At 44.1% G+C, this 17,154-nt stretch overlaps 1 protein-coding gene across 3 annotated transcripts in view; it reads left to right on the top strand.

The window, feature by feature from the left end:
- KIRREL3 (kirre like nephrin family adhesion molecule 3) overlaps window positions 1-17,154 on the top strand; it is a 775,275-nt gene that overhangs the window by 732,810 nt on the left and 25,311 nt on the right. For all 3 annotated transcript variants that reach the window (XM_028708148.2, XM_028708150.2, XM_028708149.2), the window contains one exon: window positions 13,817-13,926. In XM_028708148.2, the coding sequence (XP_028563981.1) occupies window positions 13,817-13,926 (110 nt within the window). The remainder of the gene's footprint in view (window positions 1-13,816; window positions 13,927-17,154) is intronic.

The raw sequence follows: 17,154 nt of genomic DNA, 5'->3' as shown, positions 1-17,154 counted from the left end.
GCAAATGTACTCTTTGTTTGCAGTCAGTTCATGTCCTGTATCTCCCTGCTGAAATCCTGAAACTTTTCAGACTGCAAATGTTCTAGGTTGTTGGTTTATTTGTGCCACTTTTGTTGTGCTATAGCGCAAGAGTGCCCTTCCAGATGAAAATAAAACAACAACATTGGGAAATCACAGAACAACTAATAAAGCAGAATGATGTGTGCATGGTCCAGTATAAATTCACCACTCACACACTATTATTGTGTCAGTGGCATGTTGCAGAATACACTTGCGAAGGAACTTTCCATTCTGCCATGTACTGTATTTGCCACATGCAGCACTGTTTCCATTGTGCTGCAGTTTGTCTTCCACCAAAAGTTGCATTATTCATCTCACTGTCCACTGTAGTGAAATTATGTAATTATATTTCCATTGCATTATCCCACTCCATTCATTTCAATGCAAAGGAACCACAATGCAAAAAGGGGAGTGGGGGAGGGAGAGAGAGAGAGAGAGAGAGAGAGAGAGAGAGAGAGAGAGAGAGAGAGAGAGAGACTATTCCATATCATTTGCAGACTAAGAACAACAACAACAGTGAACACTGATTATAATTGCTAGATTGAGTTCTGTTCTGGACATGGGACAAATAAGCAGACATTGCCAGTTTCTGCTCCTGTTTCTGTCTGAATTCTCTGACATCCATACTTCCATCTCCACCATCGAGCAGCTCTTGCCATTTGGAGATTTATTCTTATCTTAGCTGTCATCTGCCTTCCTAGAATTTCCACCCAATTGGTGCTAATCTTGCCATCTGGAGAAATTATCAGTTTGCGCCTTCTCTTTGACAGCCAGATAGATAAGATTGATATTTGCACCAGCCACCAAGCATTGCTGTTACTCTTCAGATGTTTGAAGACATTGACCATGCCTCCTCTTAAACTTCTCTTCTCCAAAGCAAACATACCCGGCTCTTTCAACCATTCTTCCACAGACTTGGCTTCTCCAGACCCCCTCATCAGCCAAGTCAATCTCCTTCTTAAAATGTGGCTCTCAGACCTGGAGACAGTGCCATTTACTGCTTTTCTCATGGGACCCCAATATCTGCCCTGCAGCCCACTCCTCCCTAGTTGTAGCACCAACCCCATCTGGAGGTGACATCAGACTTCTTCTTTTGCATTTGACCAAATGTATGGAGAATACAGCAGAAATACGCATTAGCTTCGTATTAACGTGTTGCTTTTATCTTATACTAAAAGACGTCTTGGTTTTATGAACATTGCTCCCCGTTCTGAGCCTGCAGGGATCAGGAAGGCTATACATTTAAAATGAAATCTATACTCGAATCCCTTGCTGAGCCCGTAATGCTGTTGGCTTTGCTGCCGAGTCGAAGAAGCAGATGTTAAAATAAACATCACAAATGCAAGAAAAGGATTGTGGAGGTAAACAGGAGCAGCTCATTAGGAAAAAAAGCATAGAAGTTAAAGAATGATTGTTGGCTGAGCGAACAGGGATCAAACCATCGGGGGAAGGAAGAGTGATTGTTCTGAGCTTCTGAGACAGCAAGAGAGAACAAGCAGTCCTCAACCATGCCTCTAACTGTAGGGATAGTGAAAGACAAATAAGCCAAACGCTATGCAAAATCCCTGTGTTGCGGTGCCAATATATATATAAAAAAACCAGTTGGTTCTTTCTGGATTGTTTGCAAAGAAATCAAAGAGCCAGAAGCTCTCCCTGGACTTGCTTAATGAATGGCTGGGCCTGCATACTAGTTTGTTCTTAACAGCAATAATTGTGTCTGCTCCCCCCCCCCACTCCCCCCCCCTTTTATGACTCTCCCAAACCCCATTAAGCGGCTCTTTCAGGTATTAGCAAATTAAATATCTGGCAGTCATTAATCTTGCATTTTGGTAAGTATTTTTTGATGGGCAGGCGCGCAGCTAAGACCTGAGAAGAGGCCAATTCAATTTCAGTGGAATCATTCAGCGATGATGGCACCATTCAAGCTTGCTCAATAGAAAATGGGCCAACTCGTCGTTGCGGTGTCAATGGTCAGACATAATCAGTCTCGTCTGCACATTCCCCTCATCTTTCTTTTCTTTTCTTTTAAGATAGATGTGAGCACACTGTATCATTCCTCTGATCCTGGGACAGAGGGAGAACATGTGGCTCATTACCTACTCCTTATTTGATGTAACCAGATGGCTCTGGATTATTTGCAGGGCACACAACGTCTAGCATTGGTATATTTGTGATGATGACAGATCAGGCATGCAGCAGTGGTGCCAAGGCTTGGATTAGGAAGCAAAGCCAGAGTTTCAAAGCACCGGATGTTTGGAGGCTGGAGCCAAGCTAGTGGCATTCCCAAGGCTCTAAATGAAACCTTTGGGTCTACTCTGTCTTGATTCACAAGCTACAAGCATCCATGAACAGTGTGCATGAGGTGGTGTTGGTGTTGATTTGCATGCTGATCTCCTTCAGCAGATCTGCATGCTGAACTCAAAACAAACTGAGCTAACTGACATGGATGTAAGAAAGCATTGCTTTCTGTTCTGCCCTCTTGTTAATCCCATGCAGTGCTGTCTCCATTCTGCTGCAGTTTGTCTTCTGCCAAAAATTACGCTATTCCTCCTGCTAGCTGCTGTGGCAAAATTATGTAATTTACTTAAATAATTAAACACATGAATTTGAGAGAGGTGTAGCCAATTACGTATCATTTGTAGACTGAACAGAACAACAGTGAATACTGATTATATTTGCTGAGTAGATTTCTGCTACAGACATGGCATGAATAAACAAAAATTGGCAATTTCTACTCCCATTTCTGTTTCCATTGGAATTCAATACAGGTTGGATTTAGTCCTTGCTGACAGGTATTTTCTCATTCTCTCTAGACATATTAACAACTGCAGTGCCAAGTTCCATGGGTCTCCCATGCAGCAAAGGAGCCCTTGTTAAAGGAAAATCTGCTCCATTAAATGTGTGTGTGTATCATGAGTGGATCAGTGTACTTCTAGGCTGTATCACTTTTGCAAGTGTTCATTCATAAGTCCATCCCAAACAATTTCTACATCAATTTGCATGAAAATTCTTGTTTAAATACATACTTTTAAGATATAAAATGCACAATTCTAAATGTATTTTATCCTAATATATATTTTACTTTACTTAACAAGGCATCTATACCACTTAATCAAAAGAAATCTCTAAGTGGTGTAAAATGTTCATTAAAAATGTACTCAAAACAAGTGTTAAAACAGTAAAAAAATAATGAAATTGCCAAAATACAGGATAATCAACAGTTTTTAAAAGCAAATGTATGTAATATACTGGCATATCTGAGTAAGCATGCTTAAACAAAACAAAATAAGTAGGTGGTGAAAACTGTGCCATAAAGGTGCCTGCCTAATATCAATACAGTGGTACCTCAAGTTACAAATGCTTCAGGTTACAAACTCCGCTAACCTAGAAGAGTTACCTCGAGTTGAGAACTTTGCCTCATGATGAGAATGGAAATCATGTGCCTGCGGCGCAGCAGCAGCAAGAGGCCCCATTAGTGAAAGCACGCCTCTAGTTAAGAACAGTTTCAGGTTAAGAACGGACCTCTGGAACGAATTACAGTGGTGCCTCGCAAGACGAAATTAATTCATTCCGCGAGTTTTGTCATCTTGCGATTTTTTTCGTCTTGCGAAGCACGGTGTCGGGAAAGTTTTGGAAAAGCTTCAGAAATCACCAAAGTCTTTAAAAACCTCAAAAAAGGCTACCACACCGCGTGCTATGAGTTGCTCCTCGAAGTCAAGTCGCAACTGTATTAACGGTGTTAAGAAAAAGGAAACAAACTTGCAAGACGTTTCCGTCTTGCGAAGCAAGCCCATAGGGAAAATCGTCTTGCGAAGCAGCTCAAAAAACAAAAAACCCTTTCGTCTAGCGAGTTTTTTGTCTTGCGAGGCATTCGTCTTGCGAGGTACCACTGTAAGTTCGTAACTAGAGGTACCACTGTAGTCAGGGAATTTCAGAGCATAAGTGCTGCCATGCTAGTGCCCCATCTGCACTAGACAGTTAAAGTAATATCATTCCACTTTGAGCAGTAATGGCTTGCCCCTAATAAGTCCTTGGAACTGTAAGGGTTCTGAGAGTTGTTAGGCTACCCTATTCCCCACAGGGCTTCAATTCTCAGACTGGTTTAACTATCAAACCTTCTTCCCAAGGAGCTCTGTGGGGTCTCCTAACAACTCCCAGCACTTTAACAAATTAAAGTGATACAATACTGCTTTAAATTTATAGTGCAAGGGTGGCCTAAAATCCCAATTTCTTGCAATTGTGGAATGAACATTATGATAGAATCATCTAGTCCAACCCCCTGCAATGCAGGAATCTCAACTAAAGCATCCATCCAACCTCTGCTTATAAACCCAAATGAAGGAGAACCCACCACCTCCCAAGGGAGTCTGTTCCACTGTTGAACAGCTTTTACTGTCAAAGTCCTTCCTGTTTAGTCAGAATCTTATTTCTTGTAACTTGAATCCATTGGCTTGGGCTCTACCCTCTGGAGCAGGAGAAAACAAGCTTGTTCCATCTTCCATCTTTAGATATTTGAAGATGGCTATCACATCTCCCCTCAGTCTCCTCTTTTCCAGGCTAAACATACCCAACTTCCTCAACTGTTCCTCATATGGCTTGGTTTCCAGACTCTTGATAATCTTGGTCACCCTCCTCTGCACATGTTCCAACTTGTCAATTGTTGTTGTTGTTTAGTCGTTTAGCCGTGTCCGACTCTTCGTGACCCCATGGACCAGAGCACGCCAGGCACCTCTGTCTTCCACTACCTCCCGCAGTTTGGTCAAACTCATGCTGGTAACCTCGAAGACACTATCCAACCATCTCGTCCTCTGTCACCCCCTTCTCCTTGTGCCCTCCATCTTTCCCAGCATCAGTGTCTTCTCCAGGAAGTCTTCTCTTCTCATGAGGTGGCCAAAGTACTGGAGCCTCAGCTTCATGATCTGTCCTTCCAGTGAGCACTCAGGGCTGATTTCCTTAAGAATGGATGCGTTTGATCTTCTTGCAGTCCATGGGACTCTCAAGAGTCTTCTCCAGCACCATAATTCAAAAGCATCCAACTTGTCAATACCCTTCTTAAATTGTGGTGCCCAGAATGGGACACAGTATCCCTGGTGTGGTCTGACCAAGGCAGAATAGAGTGGTACTATTATTTCCTTTGATCTGGACACTATACTTCTGTTGATGCAGCCTAGAATAGCATTAGCTTTTTGTTTGCTTGTTTTGTTTTGTTTGTTTTGCTGCTGCTGCATAACACGATTTTCAGTTTAAGCTTGCGATCTACTCAGACCCCTAGATCCCTTTCACAGGTGTCCTCCATCTTATATTTGTGCAGCTGGTTGTTCCTGCCTAAGTGCGGAACCTTACATTTGTCCCTATTGAAATTCATTTTGTTAGTTTTGGTCCAAGTTTGCAGTTATGTGGCAGTGTTCCTTGTGAAAGCGCCAGGCAGTTGAGAATCACAAAATTAGGAGAAGTGCAAAATGCAGAGGACAACTCTTTTCTGGACCACACATTTGTTGCAGAGTTGAGGAACGGATCAGTTCCTATAAGACTATATTGCTAGCATCAGCTCTCTCTAGCAACTAAGAATATGTTGGGGCAGGGGGATAAAAGGTTGACTAAAAGATGTGTAAAAGCCACCAATAAAAACAAGACCACCCTAAAAGCAAGAGATAATTCCTAAAAATGAGTACTGAGCCCCCAAAGCGTAGCAAAAACACACACAAAACCCATGTTTTTGCTGCTTTCCCAGAAAGAGTCAATTCAACCAATCAGGTGGTTTTCCCTTGGGAAAGAATTTCACAAACAAACATGAACACGCTTACATTTAAAAGGTCTGAGTTTTACTGAGCCCACACATTTCCCGTAAATGTGTTTACGATTTAAAAGTAGCTGAAAATTGAAGGTGTGCACTTTGCTGAAGAAAACGGCATCCATTGATGGGCCAGCTGACTCCACAGTAGGATTTGTGCCACAAGCCCAGAAAGTACCACTAAGACTTGAGACTGGCAGGGATATCCCTGGACCTCCAACTTATTGGTGTAATAGCAGTGGGATGTGTCAAAGCAGAAATGATGCAAAGTGGACCCCAGTCTCATGAGAGTTGTGTCATCTTCAGTGCTATCAGAGACTTGTCATCAAAGATCCATAGGCCAGGCTCAGAGGAAGCAACCTCATTGGTGGAGAGATTCTTCCTTGGGAAGTGATCCTCATTCCCAGCCAATCTCTCTTATGGCTGTTGTTGTTTAGCCGTTTAGTCGTGTCCGACTCTTCGTGACCCCATGGACCAGAGCACGCCAGGCACTCCTGTCTTCCACTGCCTCCTGCAGTTTGGTCAAACTCATGCTGGTAGCTTCGAGAACACTGTCCAATCATCTCATCCTCTGTCGTCCCCTTCTCCTTGTGCCCTCCATCTTTCCCAGCATCAGGGTCTTTTCCAGGGAGTCTTCTCTTCTCATGAGATGGCCAAAGTATTGGAGCCTCAGCTTCACGATCTGTCCTTCCAGTGAGCACTCAGGGCTGATTTCCTTCAGAATGGATAGGTTTGATCTTCTTGCAGTCCAAGAGTCTCCTCCAGCACCATAATTCAAAAGCATCAATTCTTCGGCGATCAGCCTTCTTTATGGTCCAGCTCTCACTTCCATACATCACTACTGGGAAAACCATAGCTTTAACTATACGGACCTTTGTTGGCAAACGTCTTATGGCTAGCACAGGGGAAAACACAGCTGATGTCATTGCCTGATACCTCACATCACCCATTCAAACCTCCTGTAGGTTCTAGGCTTGGCCTCAGCAGACTTTTGAACTTTGCAGTTTTCTGAGACAACTTTTTGAGTTGTGTGAGACACCCACCATCCCTCTGCAGTGTAATGGCTTTTTCTCTAAAATAGGAGTGTGCAACCATGCTTCCATAACCCACAGAGGATATCCTCAGAGAAGTGTTTTGTCTTACATCCCTCACTGCTTGCAAAATATGCTGCTCAGATGAGGAAAACACATAGAATACCAATGCTCAGCATGGCACATTTGCCACCATATGGCCATCTGTCACTCATAACGTCTTCTTCCTGGCAACCTCCTCAAACATTATCTGTTCCCTTCTCTGGGCGAGAGTAGGGAGGGAAAGAGTCCATCCAGTTTGTAGAAGTAGCTTTCTGGGGGGACACCTGCCTGGGCAGCAGATGCTATCCCATCTCCAGAGAAGACCTACACAAGCATTTGCCATTCAACATAGAGCACACAAGATTCATTTGGGGCTGGAAATCGCCCTGTGCAGCAGTCTTTGTTCCGCATGAAAGAATTCTGGCTTTCAAGCAGCCAGAGATGTTGCGTAGGAAAAATGATGGGTAGACTAATCTGGATATACTTGTAAACAAAAACATCAGTTTATTGTCTATTGGCCAATTTCAGCACAACAGTTTTTCCATAGAGCTGTACTTGTAAATACACCTTGGGGTGGCATTTCTCAAAGAGGTGCACAATATTTCTGATTCAAAATTGGAAGGTACGTAGAACAAGCACTCAACTCATATAATGTATATTGCTGCTGTAGATTCCAAGGTGTTTTTTTAACCCCCCCCCCCCAGCAACGCAGTCAAATGCAATCCCCAATGAGCTCTTGATCTCCATTTCCATCATACATAATACCTTTTTGCTGTTGGCTCCAGGTTGAGGGATGCTTGGACAGACAAACAAGCCTTAGAATCCAGACTTGACACCTTTTAAAACTGTGCAGTCATGGAAGTTAGTGAAGTCATGGAAAGCCTCAGCAATCCGATCAATAGATGAGGAGAAACTCCACCATTAATTAAATTAGCAAATTTTGTTAGGACCTGGGAAAACTGAGAGGGATCAGATACGTTTCAGTTAACATAGGCAAAGCTTGTAACTTTCTGAAATAGCTATTTTGGCACTAATGGAAATTTAGATCATCTGCTTTCTGCATGAAGTACCTAGCCAATTATAATGTAGAAAACCATTTATTTCTAGTTTAACTACTTTTGGGATAATGTGTTGTGGTAGTGAATAGTATGATTTCCCTCCTCCTCTCTCTTTTATGGATTGTGTATTCTTTTAGAAATCTTAATGTACTTTTGAAAAAAAAATGAATTAACTGCTATGGAGAGTGTGTGGATTTGTCTCCCAAGGGAAGCAGAAAAATTATTTATTTTTATTTTTTATTTTTGGAACTGCTCCAAATCACAGCCTAGCTTCTTTATGGTCAAATGCATTGTGCATTGATTTCCCAGGGGTCCCACTAGGTGACCCTGCAAATGCATTAGCAGGTACCATGGGGAACCACCTCAATAAAGGTTTACCAAAGCCCCTACTAGGTGACTCAGCAGTCAGTGGTTGGGGGCTCCTCCATCCTGAAGCAAAAACACTCTTGAAATCTGCTTGCTCACAGCCTCCAATTTCTTGGCTAGGAATCAGGAAAAGCCTGACTAAGCTAATGACAGGTCACGGGCGGTAGAGCAGGTATCACAGAAGGCGATTCTCACTCCCGCTTTAATGAGAGGAAGCAAAAGGCATCACAAGCAAATTATGTATACAGTAAGCAGAGAGATTCCTCAGGGGACATATTTTAACGGGCTTAATACACATCTGTTGTTGTTTCCTGGATGACATTACAAGCCACAAGTTATTTAAGGAGTAACGTCCCTAAGAGAGGACTCTATGAGGCCGTAATTGGCTTTTCATTGTGATTAAATGCTGAGGCTTTTGGCGCTCAGGACATTATTTCTACTCTTGGACAGAGAACAGGAAGAAGCAATAAACTACGAGAAAGAAAAAGGGGACAAAACCAGAAGGGATAAATGCTTTCCCTGCATCATGAAGCTTGGAAAATTCCATCTTGATGTGTTCATAAACCCATTACTAGTAGATGCCTGGAGGATAGGCCAACAGTGGTCTCAGAACACATTATCAAGAAAAAGGTATAAGAAAATCAGTAAATTAAGTATTGATTTGGCTGGTGGCACCAGGTTATCAATTAAGGAGCCTTTGCCCTGGAGGAAGGGATGCTAATTCAGACACACTCCAGGTACTAGTAACCTTGATTTTCTTTTTCTTTTTTACCGTGTGACAACTAAGGGACCTATATTTTCCCCCTCTGCATTTCCTTGCTGGACAAGCATTTGCATGCCTTTCTTCACCTTTGGGATGAAAACAAAAATGGTTGGCTGCAGTGCTTTTATTGTGATGGCACTCACTGGTACAGAGCACGGGCACCTCTTTTTCTGCTGCCCATGGCACCCATTATGTGCTGGCACCTCAGGCACTATAAATGCTCAACACCACGTTGCAACCTTCCCCAGCCTGGCAGCCTCTTGATGCTGTTGGACTCCAACTCCCATCAGCCCTAAACAGCATGGCCAATGGTCAGGAATGGTGGGAGTTGTAGTTCAAAACATCTGGAGCGCACCAGCTTGGGGATGGTAGCCATATTGTATGGCCATCTGCTGAAGATTCTTTTGTGCAGGCTGCCCTGTGCACAACTGTTGCCACCTGTGTTAAATCCCTTTTCGCTGCAAGCAATTCTTCCTACATGTTTGTTTCGGTGCTTATGAATGGAAGCAGCATTGTGGAGGTCTTGAGTGTGGGCCTCCTTGGAAAGTGAGATGGAAAGTGCAAGTGGGCACCAGAGTCCTGCTCCATACCCTTCCCTCTCTTTCAACATCTCTGCTATCTCTCTGCCTCTTGGAAGCCACAAGCATCCTCTTGTTTGGAAGATAGACTGAACAGCAGACACATGAACACTTGAGTTAGTGCCTCCTATAAAGTATTCCATCTTTCAAAAAACCAGCCAAAGAGATGATTCATAGCCTGTCACTTGAAAGCATGCATTATTTATAGGGATTTCAAAACAACTCCCATTCCAATGTGTCTCCAGATTAGGTTGTAAAGTGCCCCCTTTTGCCGAGTCGCTCAAGTTGTTAAGTCCCCCAGCTGCAATCTGCAGGATGTGATGAGAAAAATGCTGAAGACTTTTCAGGTCTCTCTTTCCCCCTGACCCCATTTTTTAAGGATGATTATTATTTTTTGCAATCAAACGGGAAATCAAGGACACCAACATAAATGACTAAATTCAGCCCAATTCCATACATGCTTAACAGGATGCCAGTTTGCAAAAGCTTAATAGGATGCCAGTTTGCATGCACCTTTAAGCAAACAGACTGGTGGCATTCAGAAACGGCTCAAGGTATATCACTGCCTGAGAGGACAAACACAAATGGCTTCCCCTCCCACGAATTAGCACGGAGCACAGCCCATGGAGACCTTCTCCTGTGCCAGCCCCACAGTTCCCATTCATTTCAACAAGGCTTGAACAGAAGTTGCTGAAAGTCGTGGTTGAGACTTTCCAGTGGTGGCTGGTACCCACTGAGACTTGTAGGGTGAAAGGTACATGGTACATGGAGCAAGAACCAATGACAGATAGAGAGGGAGCAAATGAGAGGCAGAGCCAACTCATTCTATTTTTGCCCCATCCTCCTCCCTGCTGAGTTCTACAAGGGCAAAATTGAGACTACGTAGGCTAGTGCTACCCCCAGGACTGGCTATGAAGAAGAAGGCAGGCAGGTGGTGAGGAGCTGCCTGATTGCAATCTGAGGTTGGTGAGGCAGAGTCCTCTGTTTGGACCAGTGTCCAGTTCCATCTCCCATTAATACTACCCACAACCTCTGCCTGAAGTGAGAGCTGCTTCTTCCTGCAGTAGGCAGCAAGACAAATAAGGTGGGTTTGGGCAGAAGGTGAACTGCAGGGGAATGAAAACAGTGCTGCATGAGACAAATACAGGGAGGAATGGAAAGGGATGCCTTCTTATATCCCTCCAGATGTTGTTGGGCTCCAATTCCTATCAGCCCCAGCCAGTACGGCCGGTAGTCAGGGATGGTGGTAGCTGGTCCAGCAATGTTCTGGAGGGCTGTAGGTTCCCCATTCCTGCTCTGGAGTTTAGCTTGGGAGATCCAAAGAAAGACAAAGGCCAGTTATGAATTGCAGACCCATTTCTCAATGTGTTTCTTCAAAGCCTGGAGCTGTTTAGGTTTACCTCCTCTGCTGCCTTTAATCTTAGGCACACACAGAGAGAAGCATTTTCTTTCCTTTCAGGCCTGCTGTTTGGTATCTTTGGTTTAATTTTTCAAAAACAGTCTCTTCAAAGAGCATCATTCTCCTCCTGGGAAACTGGCGGGAGATGTTGGGGCTGGAACGCAAGTCGCTAAATCCCACTGCCCTTCTTTTCTCTCAGCTGCTGCATGAAAGCAGGCCATCCCCTTCCAGCTCAGCATCTGCCGCTGACTGTGCAGTGCTCTTCTTGAGAATACCCAGCATACCTACTTTGTTGGGCAGATAACTAATTAGATAATGTCTCTGATTCACTAAGATGCAATAGCTGAGCAAACAAAGAGCACGTTGCACATATGGACAGTCTGTGCTTCCAGTTTGGCCGTCTGGCTCAAACCAGGATGTGCAGGAACTGCAAAGATGGGCATGAAAAGCATCCATTTATTGCTTAAATAAATAAGCAAAGGGCCTTTAAACTTTTGTCCCCCTGCCACTCACCTCCTCATTTTGGAAAGGTTCTATTACAGCTTTCTCCAACCTAGCAGCCTCCAGATGTTTGGACTACAGTTCTGATCAGCCCCAACCTTGTTGTTGTTGGCATCCATCTGTCTTGAGAGACAATCGAGTGTGCCTTCAGGTTGCTGTGTTAGCAACAACAAAGTTGCCCTCCGGGACGCAAGCCTGGGTAGTGTGTATGGAGGTTCTGGGCTGCCCAGAAAACAAGATTCCCCTCTTGGCCTTGCTGATATGGTCCAAAGGAAAGCAGAGCAATATGTTTGTCACTAACTTGGCTGTAGGAGTTGCCAGAAAGAGGCAAACAAGAAGCTATCTGAGGGGCTCCACTCCAGATTTGTGTAGGGTTCACTCTTTAGCCTTTTCTTCTCCCAAAGATATCCCACAAGGCATAGTTTTCATTCTCCTAGCTTCCCAGGTTGACGAGCCTCATCTGCGTCCCATTTCCCTCTACAGCGCATGCAGAAAACACCTTATTGACCAGTGGACCCACTATTGGCCTTATCTTCTCAGTCCACCAGAACCTGTCTTCACATGTGGGGGAAGTCTCTAACTCACCAAGGATTTAAGACCCATCAGCTACCTTCACCTGGGTTAGCCGGCCAGTCTAAGCTGTTTCCCAGGGTGTGGCCACTGTCACATGCTGACAGCTTCAAGGAGCCACTAACAGGAGCTGAGCGCAGGTTGGGGACCAAAGGTGGACAAACTACCCCAGAAGGAACACAGTTTTCCCCTCCCCTAACACCCCGTACACCCCAGCACGTTTGTATTACCTAAGGGGGGAAACAGGCATAAAGAAATAAACTAACAACTGTAGCAAAGTGAAATATTTTAATGATTAACAAATCCCCATATAATTTACCTAGATATCAGATGCCTATGCAATCCTGGAATTGTTGTCGTTGTTGTATTTATTACCTGCCCTTCATCAGCAAGTCCCAGAACAGGTTACAACAGCTAAAAAATTCATAATGAAAACAATTAAAACATATTAGAGTCATGGGAATTGAAACTTGTTTATGATTGTTGTCTTATTATTGCAATGTTCGTTATATTGTAGGGAAAGGGCTTTTTTTAAAAAAATGCACACATTGTTGAATGGGGATTCACCTGTCTTTATGGGTCTCATAGACTGTGTGGTCTTGGTTGTATTCTTCGTTCAAGAGGTTTAATAGCTTAAGCAAGTCATGCTTTGCATGCAGAAGGTGTGAGATTCAAATCCTGTCTGAAACCCTGGAGAGCCACGGCCAGTCAAGGGGAGCAATGTTTTCTAGAGTCCCTACATAAATCACATCTGTGCCATAGAACAGGGATGGGGAACTTTTTCTCTCCCAGTTCTGGGAGCTACATGCCATGAATGGGTCAGGCCAAAATAAAAAAATGTATGGCGCAACACATGTAAATTTTACCTCTGTGCAATCCCTCTCTGCTCTCCACCCACACAGTCAAGAGGCATTATCAGAGCTCAATGACACATTTCAGCCAGGCAAAGCAAGGGCTGGCCTGGGAGTCATGGGGTCTGGCTGGGGTGTTGTGTGGGGAGAGTCCTGAGAACCAGATAGAGATGCCTGGAGGGCCACATTTGGCCCCTGACTCTGAGTTTCCCCAACCCTGCCCTATAATTCCTCCAGGAATTCTCTCCAATACACTGGGGTACAATGGCAGGTGAGAAAACGGTTTCCTAGACGATGAAAGTTGCACTAAGGCAAAGCTCCAGAGAAAAGCATGCCATGCAGGAATGTGTTAGAGGGAGAATTTGGAGGAGTGCAGTACTGGGTTTTTTTTTCCCAAAGCAGGAGCAATAATCTCATTGCCAGAGCACCAGGATAACTGAGGGAGCCTCCATGCTCTGGCAAGTGAATGAGGTGGAAGTAAGGCTTTTGTTTGTGATAAACTAACATAGAGGGAACCGGATAATGTTTGGAAATAATCAGAGGCTGGGTACTTCCTTGCTTTTTTTCTTTTCTTTAGAGGGTCCCTACATTGGGCTAATAGTTTAAACAGCAGCATTTCTCTGCAAGGTGGTTTGCATTTCTAATCAAAAGGTCAAGGTTGCAATTTAGATGAATGAATATATTTTTGTTAAAGTTTAATGTGTGCGGGCAGAGGTAGATACTACTGCTATTCTGCTAGGATCCATGTAATGTTATGGAGCAGCTTTGTGGGGGGATAACTTTTACTCTCTTGCTCTTTTGTTTAGATCTGAAAGGTGTGGTTTCTGCCAAGAACGATATCCGCGTTGAGATTGTTCACAAGGAGTCCGCCTCAGGCAGAGAAACAGAGGAGCACCCGACGATCAAGCAGCTGATGGTGAGGATTTATTCTCTCTTTCCTTAATCTGTTGCTCTGTCTAACCTTTGACAGTAATGAGCACGGGCGCAGTGCGGTTCAGTGCGCAAAAGCCCACCAAAGGCAAAGTATGCTCTTCTGAAATCTCACACATCGCTCAGAGCTGTTAAAGTTGCACCGCTGTTGGAAACTCCCAGAGTGCAACTTTGCTAATGAAGACAAGAAGCCAGGAGAGGTTTGCTACAGAGCACCACAGCCTTCAGTCTCTGATAAAGAGAAAGGCCTATCCGAGCCCTCAATAAGGAAATTGATGTGGCTGGAAAGGGAAGCTAAGTAACATCATATAATAATAATAATAATAATAATAATAATAATAATAATAATAATAATAATAATAATAAACTAATTAGGCACTAATAGCTTAGCTAGACTGAAAAGGCCTCCTGTGCAAGATAGATAGATGGCGAGCCTTTCATGGGATATATTTCTGGCCTCATTACTGTCAAATCACCACAGCTGACAAGGTGATATTGTTGATGAACTTAAGAACAACATTGTTGGATCGTACCAAAGGCTCATCTACTGCAGCCCACTACTCCAACAAGCAGAGCTTGAGTCCTACAGCACTCTCTCCACTCACGGTTCCCAGCCACTGGTATTCAGATGCATGCTGCCTCCAGCAATGGGGTCGAATCACAGCCATTAGGGCTATCAGTCATTGGCTGTAGCCAGCGAGTAGCAAAGTTTGCCCCAATTTAATGCCTTTCTGGCAGATTTGTGATTTTTTAGGGGTGGGCAGATCACCCTACTACCAATATGTGTCATTTTCTGTTTGGCCCTTCATAAATCTGTTTTGCTGCATTGCCATGCACATTGATCTGTATTTTTTTAAATCCAGGCCCAAATTCATATTTTAATATATGAATATGTAATATCACCCCCTGCAAAATGTAAATATGTATTTTCTCTCAATGTATGCATTTCTAAATGCATTTTATCCTAAAATATGCACTGATAACCTCATCCTCCACAAATCTGTCTAATCCTCTTGGAGATTCAGTTGATGCCTGCAGTCCCAATGACCTCACACTCTCCTTTCCCTCAGAGATAACCCAAGACAGTTTGATTCCTGATGCTAAGGAATCTGAAAATCTTAATCCCATGGTGTTAAAAATTATATAATAAATTTAAGAAGTTGACAAATTCTGCTCCCCACCCCACCCCAATTCTGTGCTTCAAATTCTGCTCCCTGAGGTGGGCTTCTTCACCATACCTAGGGTAGGGCAGCCCTGCTCTCTTTTTATAGGGCCTGGTGGACCAGGATTGGTCCTGGGAGTCAGCTGACAGAGTACTCAGGCAGTCTGGTACTGCCCCTTCCAAAGCACAGAGCTCAGTATTCCAGGCTTGATATGGAAACAGACAGTTGGTGATGAAAGGCACCAGGGCCTGACTGCTGGGAGTCCCATTTTGAGGCACCCGGTTCCAGGCACAGCTATATCCCAGGATATGTTTGGGTAAATTCCTGTGAATTCTTCTTAGCCACCTTATACTGAGGTCAGACCACTGATGCATCTAGTTCATTATTGTATTCCACTGTTGGAGTCAGCCTGCTTCAGAATACAGTCATACCTCATGTTACATTTGCTTCAGGTTGCACGTTTTCAGGTAGCGTCCCACAGTGACCTGGATGTACTGGAAAGGGTTACTTCCGGGTTTCGCCACTCGCGCATGCACAGACATGCAAAATGATGTCATGCGCATCTGCAGAAGTGGCGAATCGCCATGCGCAGACGCAGGTTGCATTCTTTTCAGGTTGCAAACGGACCTCTGGAACGGATCCCCTTTGCAACCAGCGGTACCACTGTACAGTACCAGTTGCTGGTAACCACAAGAGGCGGGACAGCTGTTGTGCCCGTGTCCTGCGTTTGGGCTTCCCGCAGGCATTTGGTTGGCTACTGTGAGAGGAGGATGTTGGACTAGACTGGCCATTGGGCGGATCTTGAAGGCTCTTCTTATGTCCACTCTGGCTAGCAGAGGCTCTCCACTGTTTGAGACGGGAGACATCCCTAGCCCTACCTGAGATGCCGGTGAATGAACCGGGGCCTTCATCTTGCAAGGCAGGTGCTCTACCACTGAGCTACTGCCTGCAAATGAAACTTACACATGCAAGCTTCCAAGAGTTGACAAGTCAAGTTGGGAAGAAATGCTCATAAAGCTGGCTGAAGAATTGGCCCCATAGGATTTCTCTGATCTCTACTGTTGCTAATACATGGAGCTGTAGACTGTTGTTTCACCAGCTCCCTGCGACTGCTGTGTTCTGCATCCAAATGGCAGCTTTGCTTTCCGCCTGCCGATGTCACGTTATAAATGACTAATACAAGCAAAACAAATGGAAAGAACACTGAACCGTAAAAAAATAAACCCATCCAGCCATAAAAGCAGAGAACAGATGCAAAAAAAAAAAAAAAAAAAGGACGGGAGGGAGAGAGGAAGCAAGCAGACTGATTTTAAGCACACCTCCAACCATTACTACTGCAGGCTTACAGCCACCTTTTGTCAACATTCATTCATTTGGGCTGGGAAAGGGTGCTCTGTGAACGATCAATGGAATCCCTGGTTTGAGAGGGGATGCTTTGTGGGGTGGGCAGAATCGATTTTAGATGGTACACATGTACAGAGTGGAGCCCTTGAAATCAGTTTGAAAGGAAGATAAACGGCAGAGGCGTCACGTTGCTTTGTTATTCTGCTGGTGCTGCTTCTGAAATTGCTGTTTTGTTTCAGTTCAAAGGTCCCCGTAAGATAGAGACCAACATGCTCGTTTCTCCCTCTTCCTCTGTTGTTTGCCCCACACCCAAATGGAAGTTGGTAAATAGAAACACCCAGATTGTTTCGGCCTGGAGCAAAAGGCCAGGATAAAAAAATAAATAAGCAAAGTAGATATTTTAGTGTTGCATTACGGTTGGAGGGCTGCGGTTCAGTTTGCATTTAGAGGCAAACTTTTCTAATCCGCAATTCCTGAAATGATACATAAGCCAAAACCACAGCCGTTGTTCAGGTTTCTCACTTTTCTGAATTTCACAGTGCAATTCTTCAGCCAAGTACTGGGTAGAGAAATGCACTAAGGTAATGTTCGTACAAAGATGCAAATATTAGTGAAAATAAAGTGCGAGCATGAACTATATTAGAGGACAGTGCTTTGCAGATCTGGGTATTTTTAAAATTGTGTTTTTAAAAAGGTGCATATTAGGC

This window comes from Podarcis muralis, chromosome 15, assembly GCF_964188315.1.
Source record: "Podarcis muralis chromosome 15, rPodMur119.hap1.1, whole genome shotgun sequence".
In the NCBI taxonomy this organism is placed as follows: Eukaryota; Metazoa; Chordata; class Lepidosauria; order Squamata; family Lacertidae; genus Podarcis; species Podarcis muralis.
The sequence above is the reverse complement of the archived record's forward strand: the minus strand, read 5'-3'. Positions and strand labels throughout refer to the sequence as shown.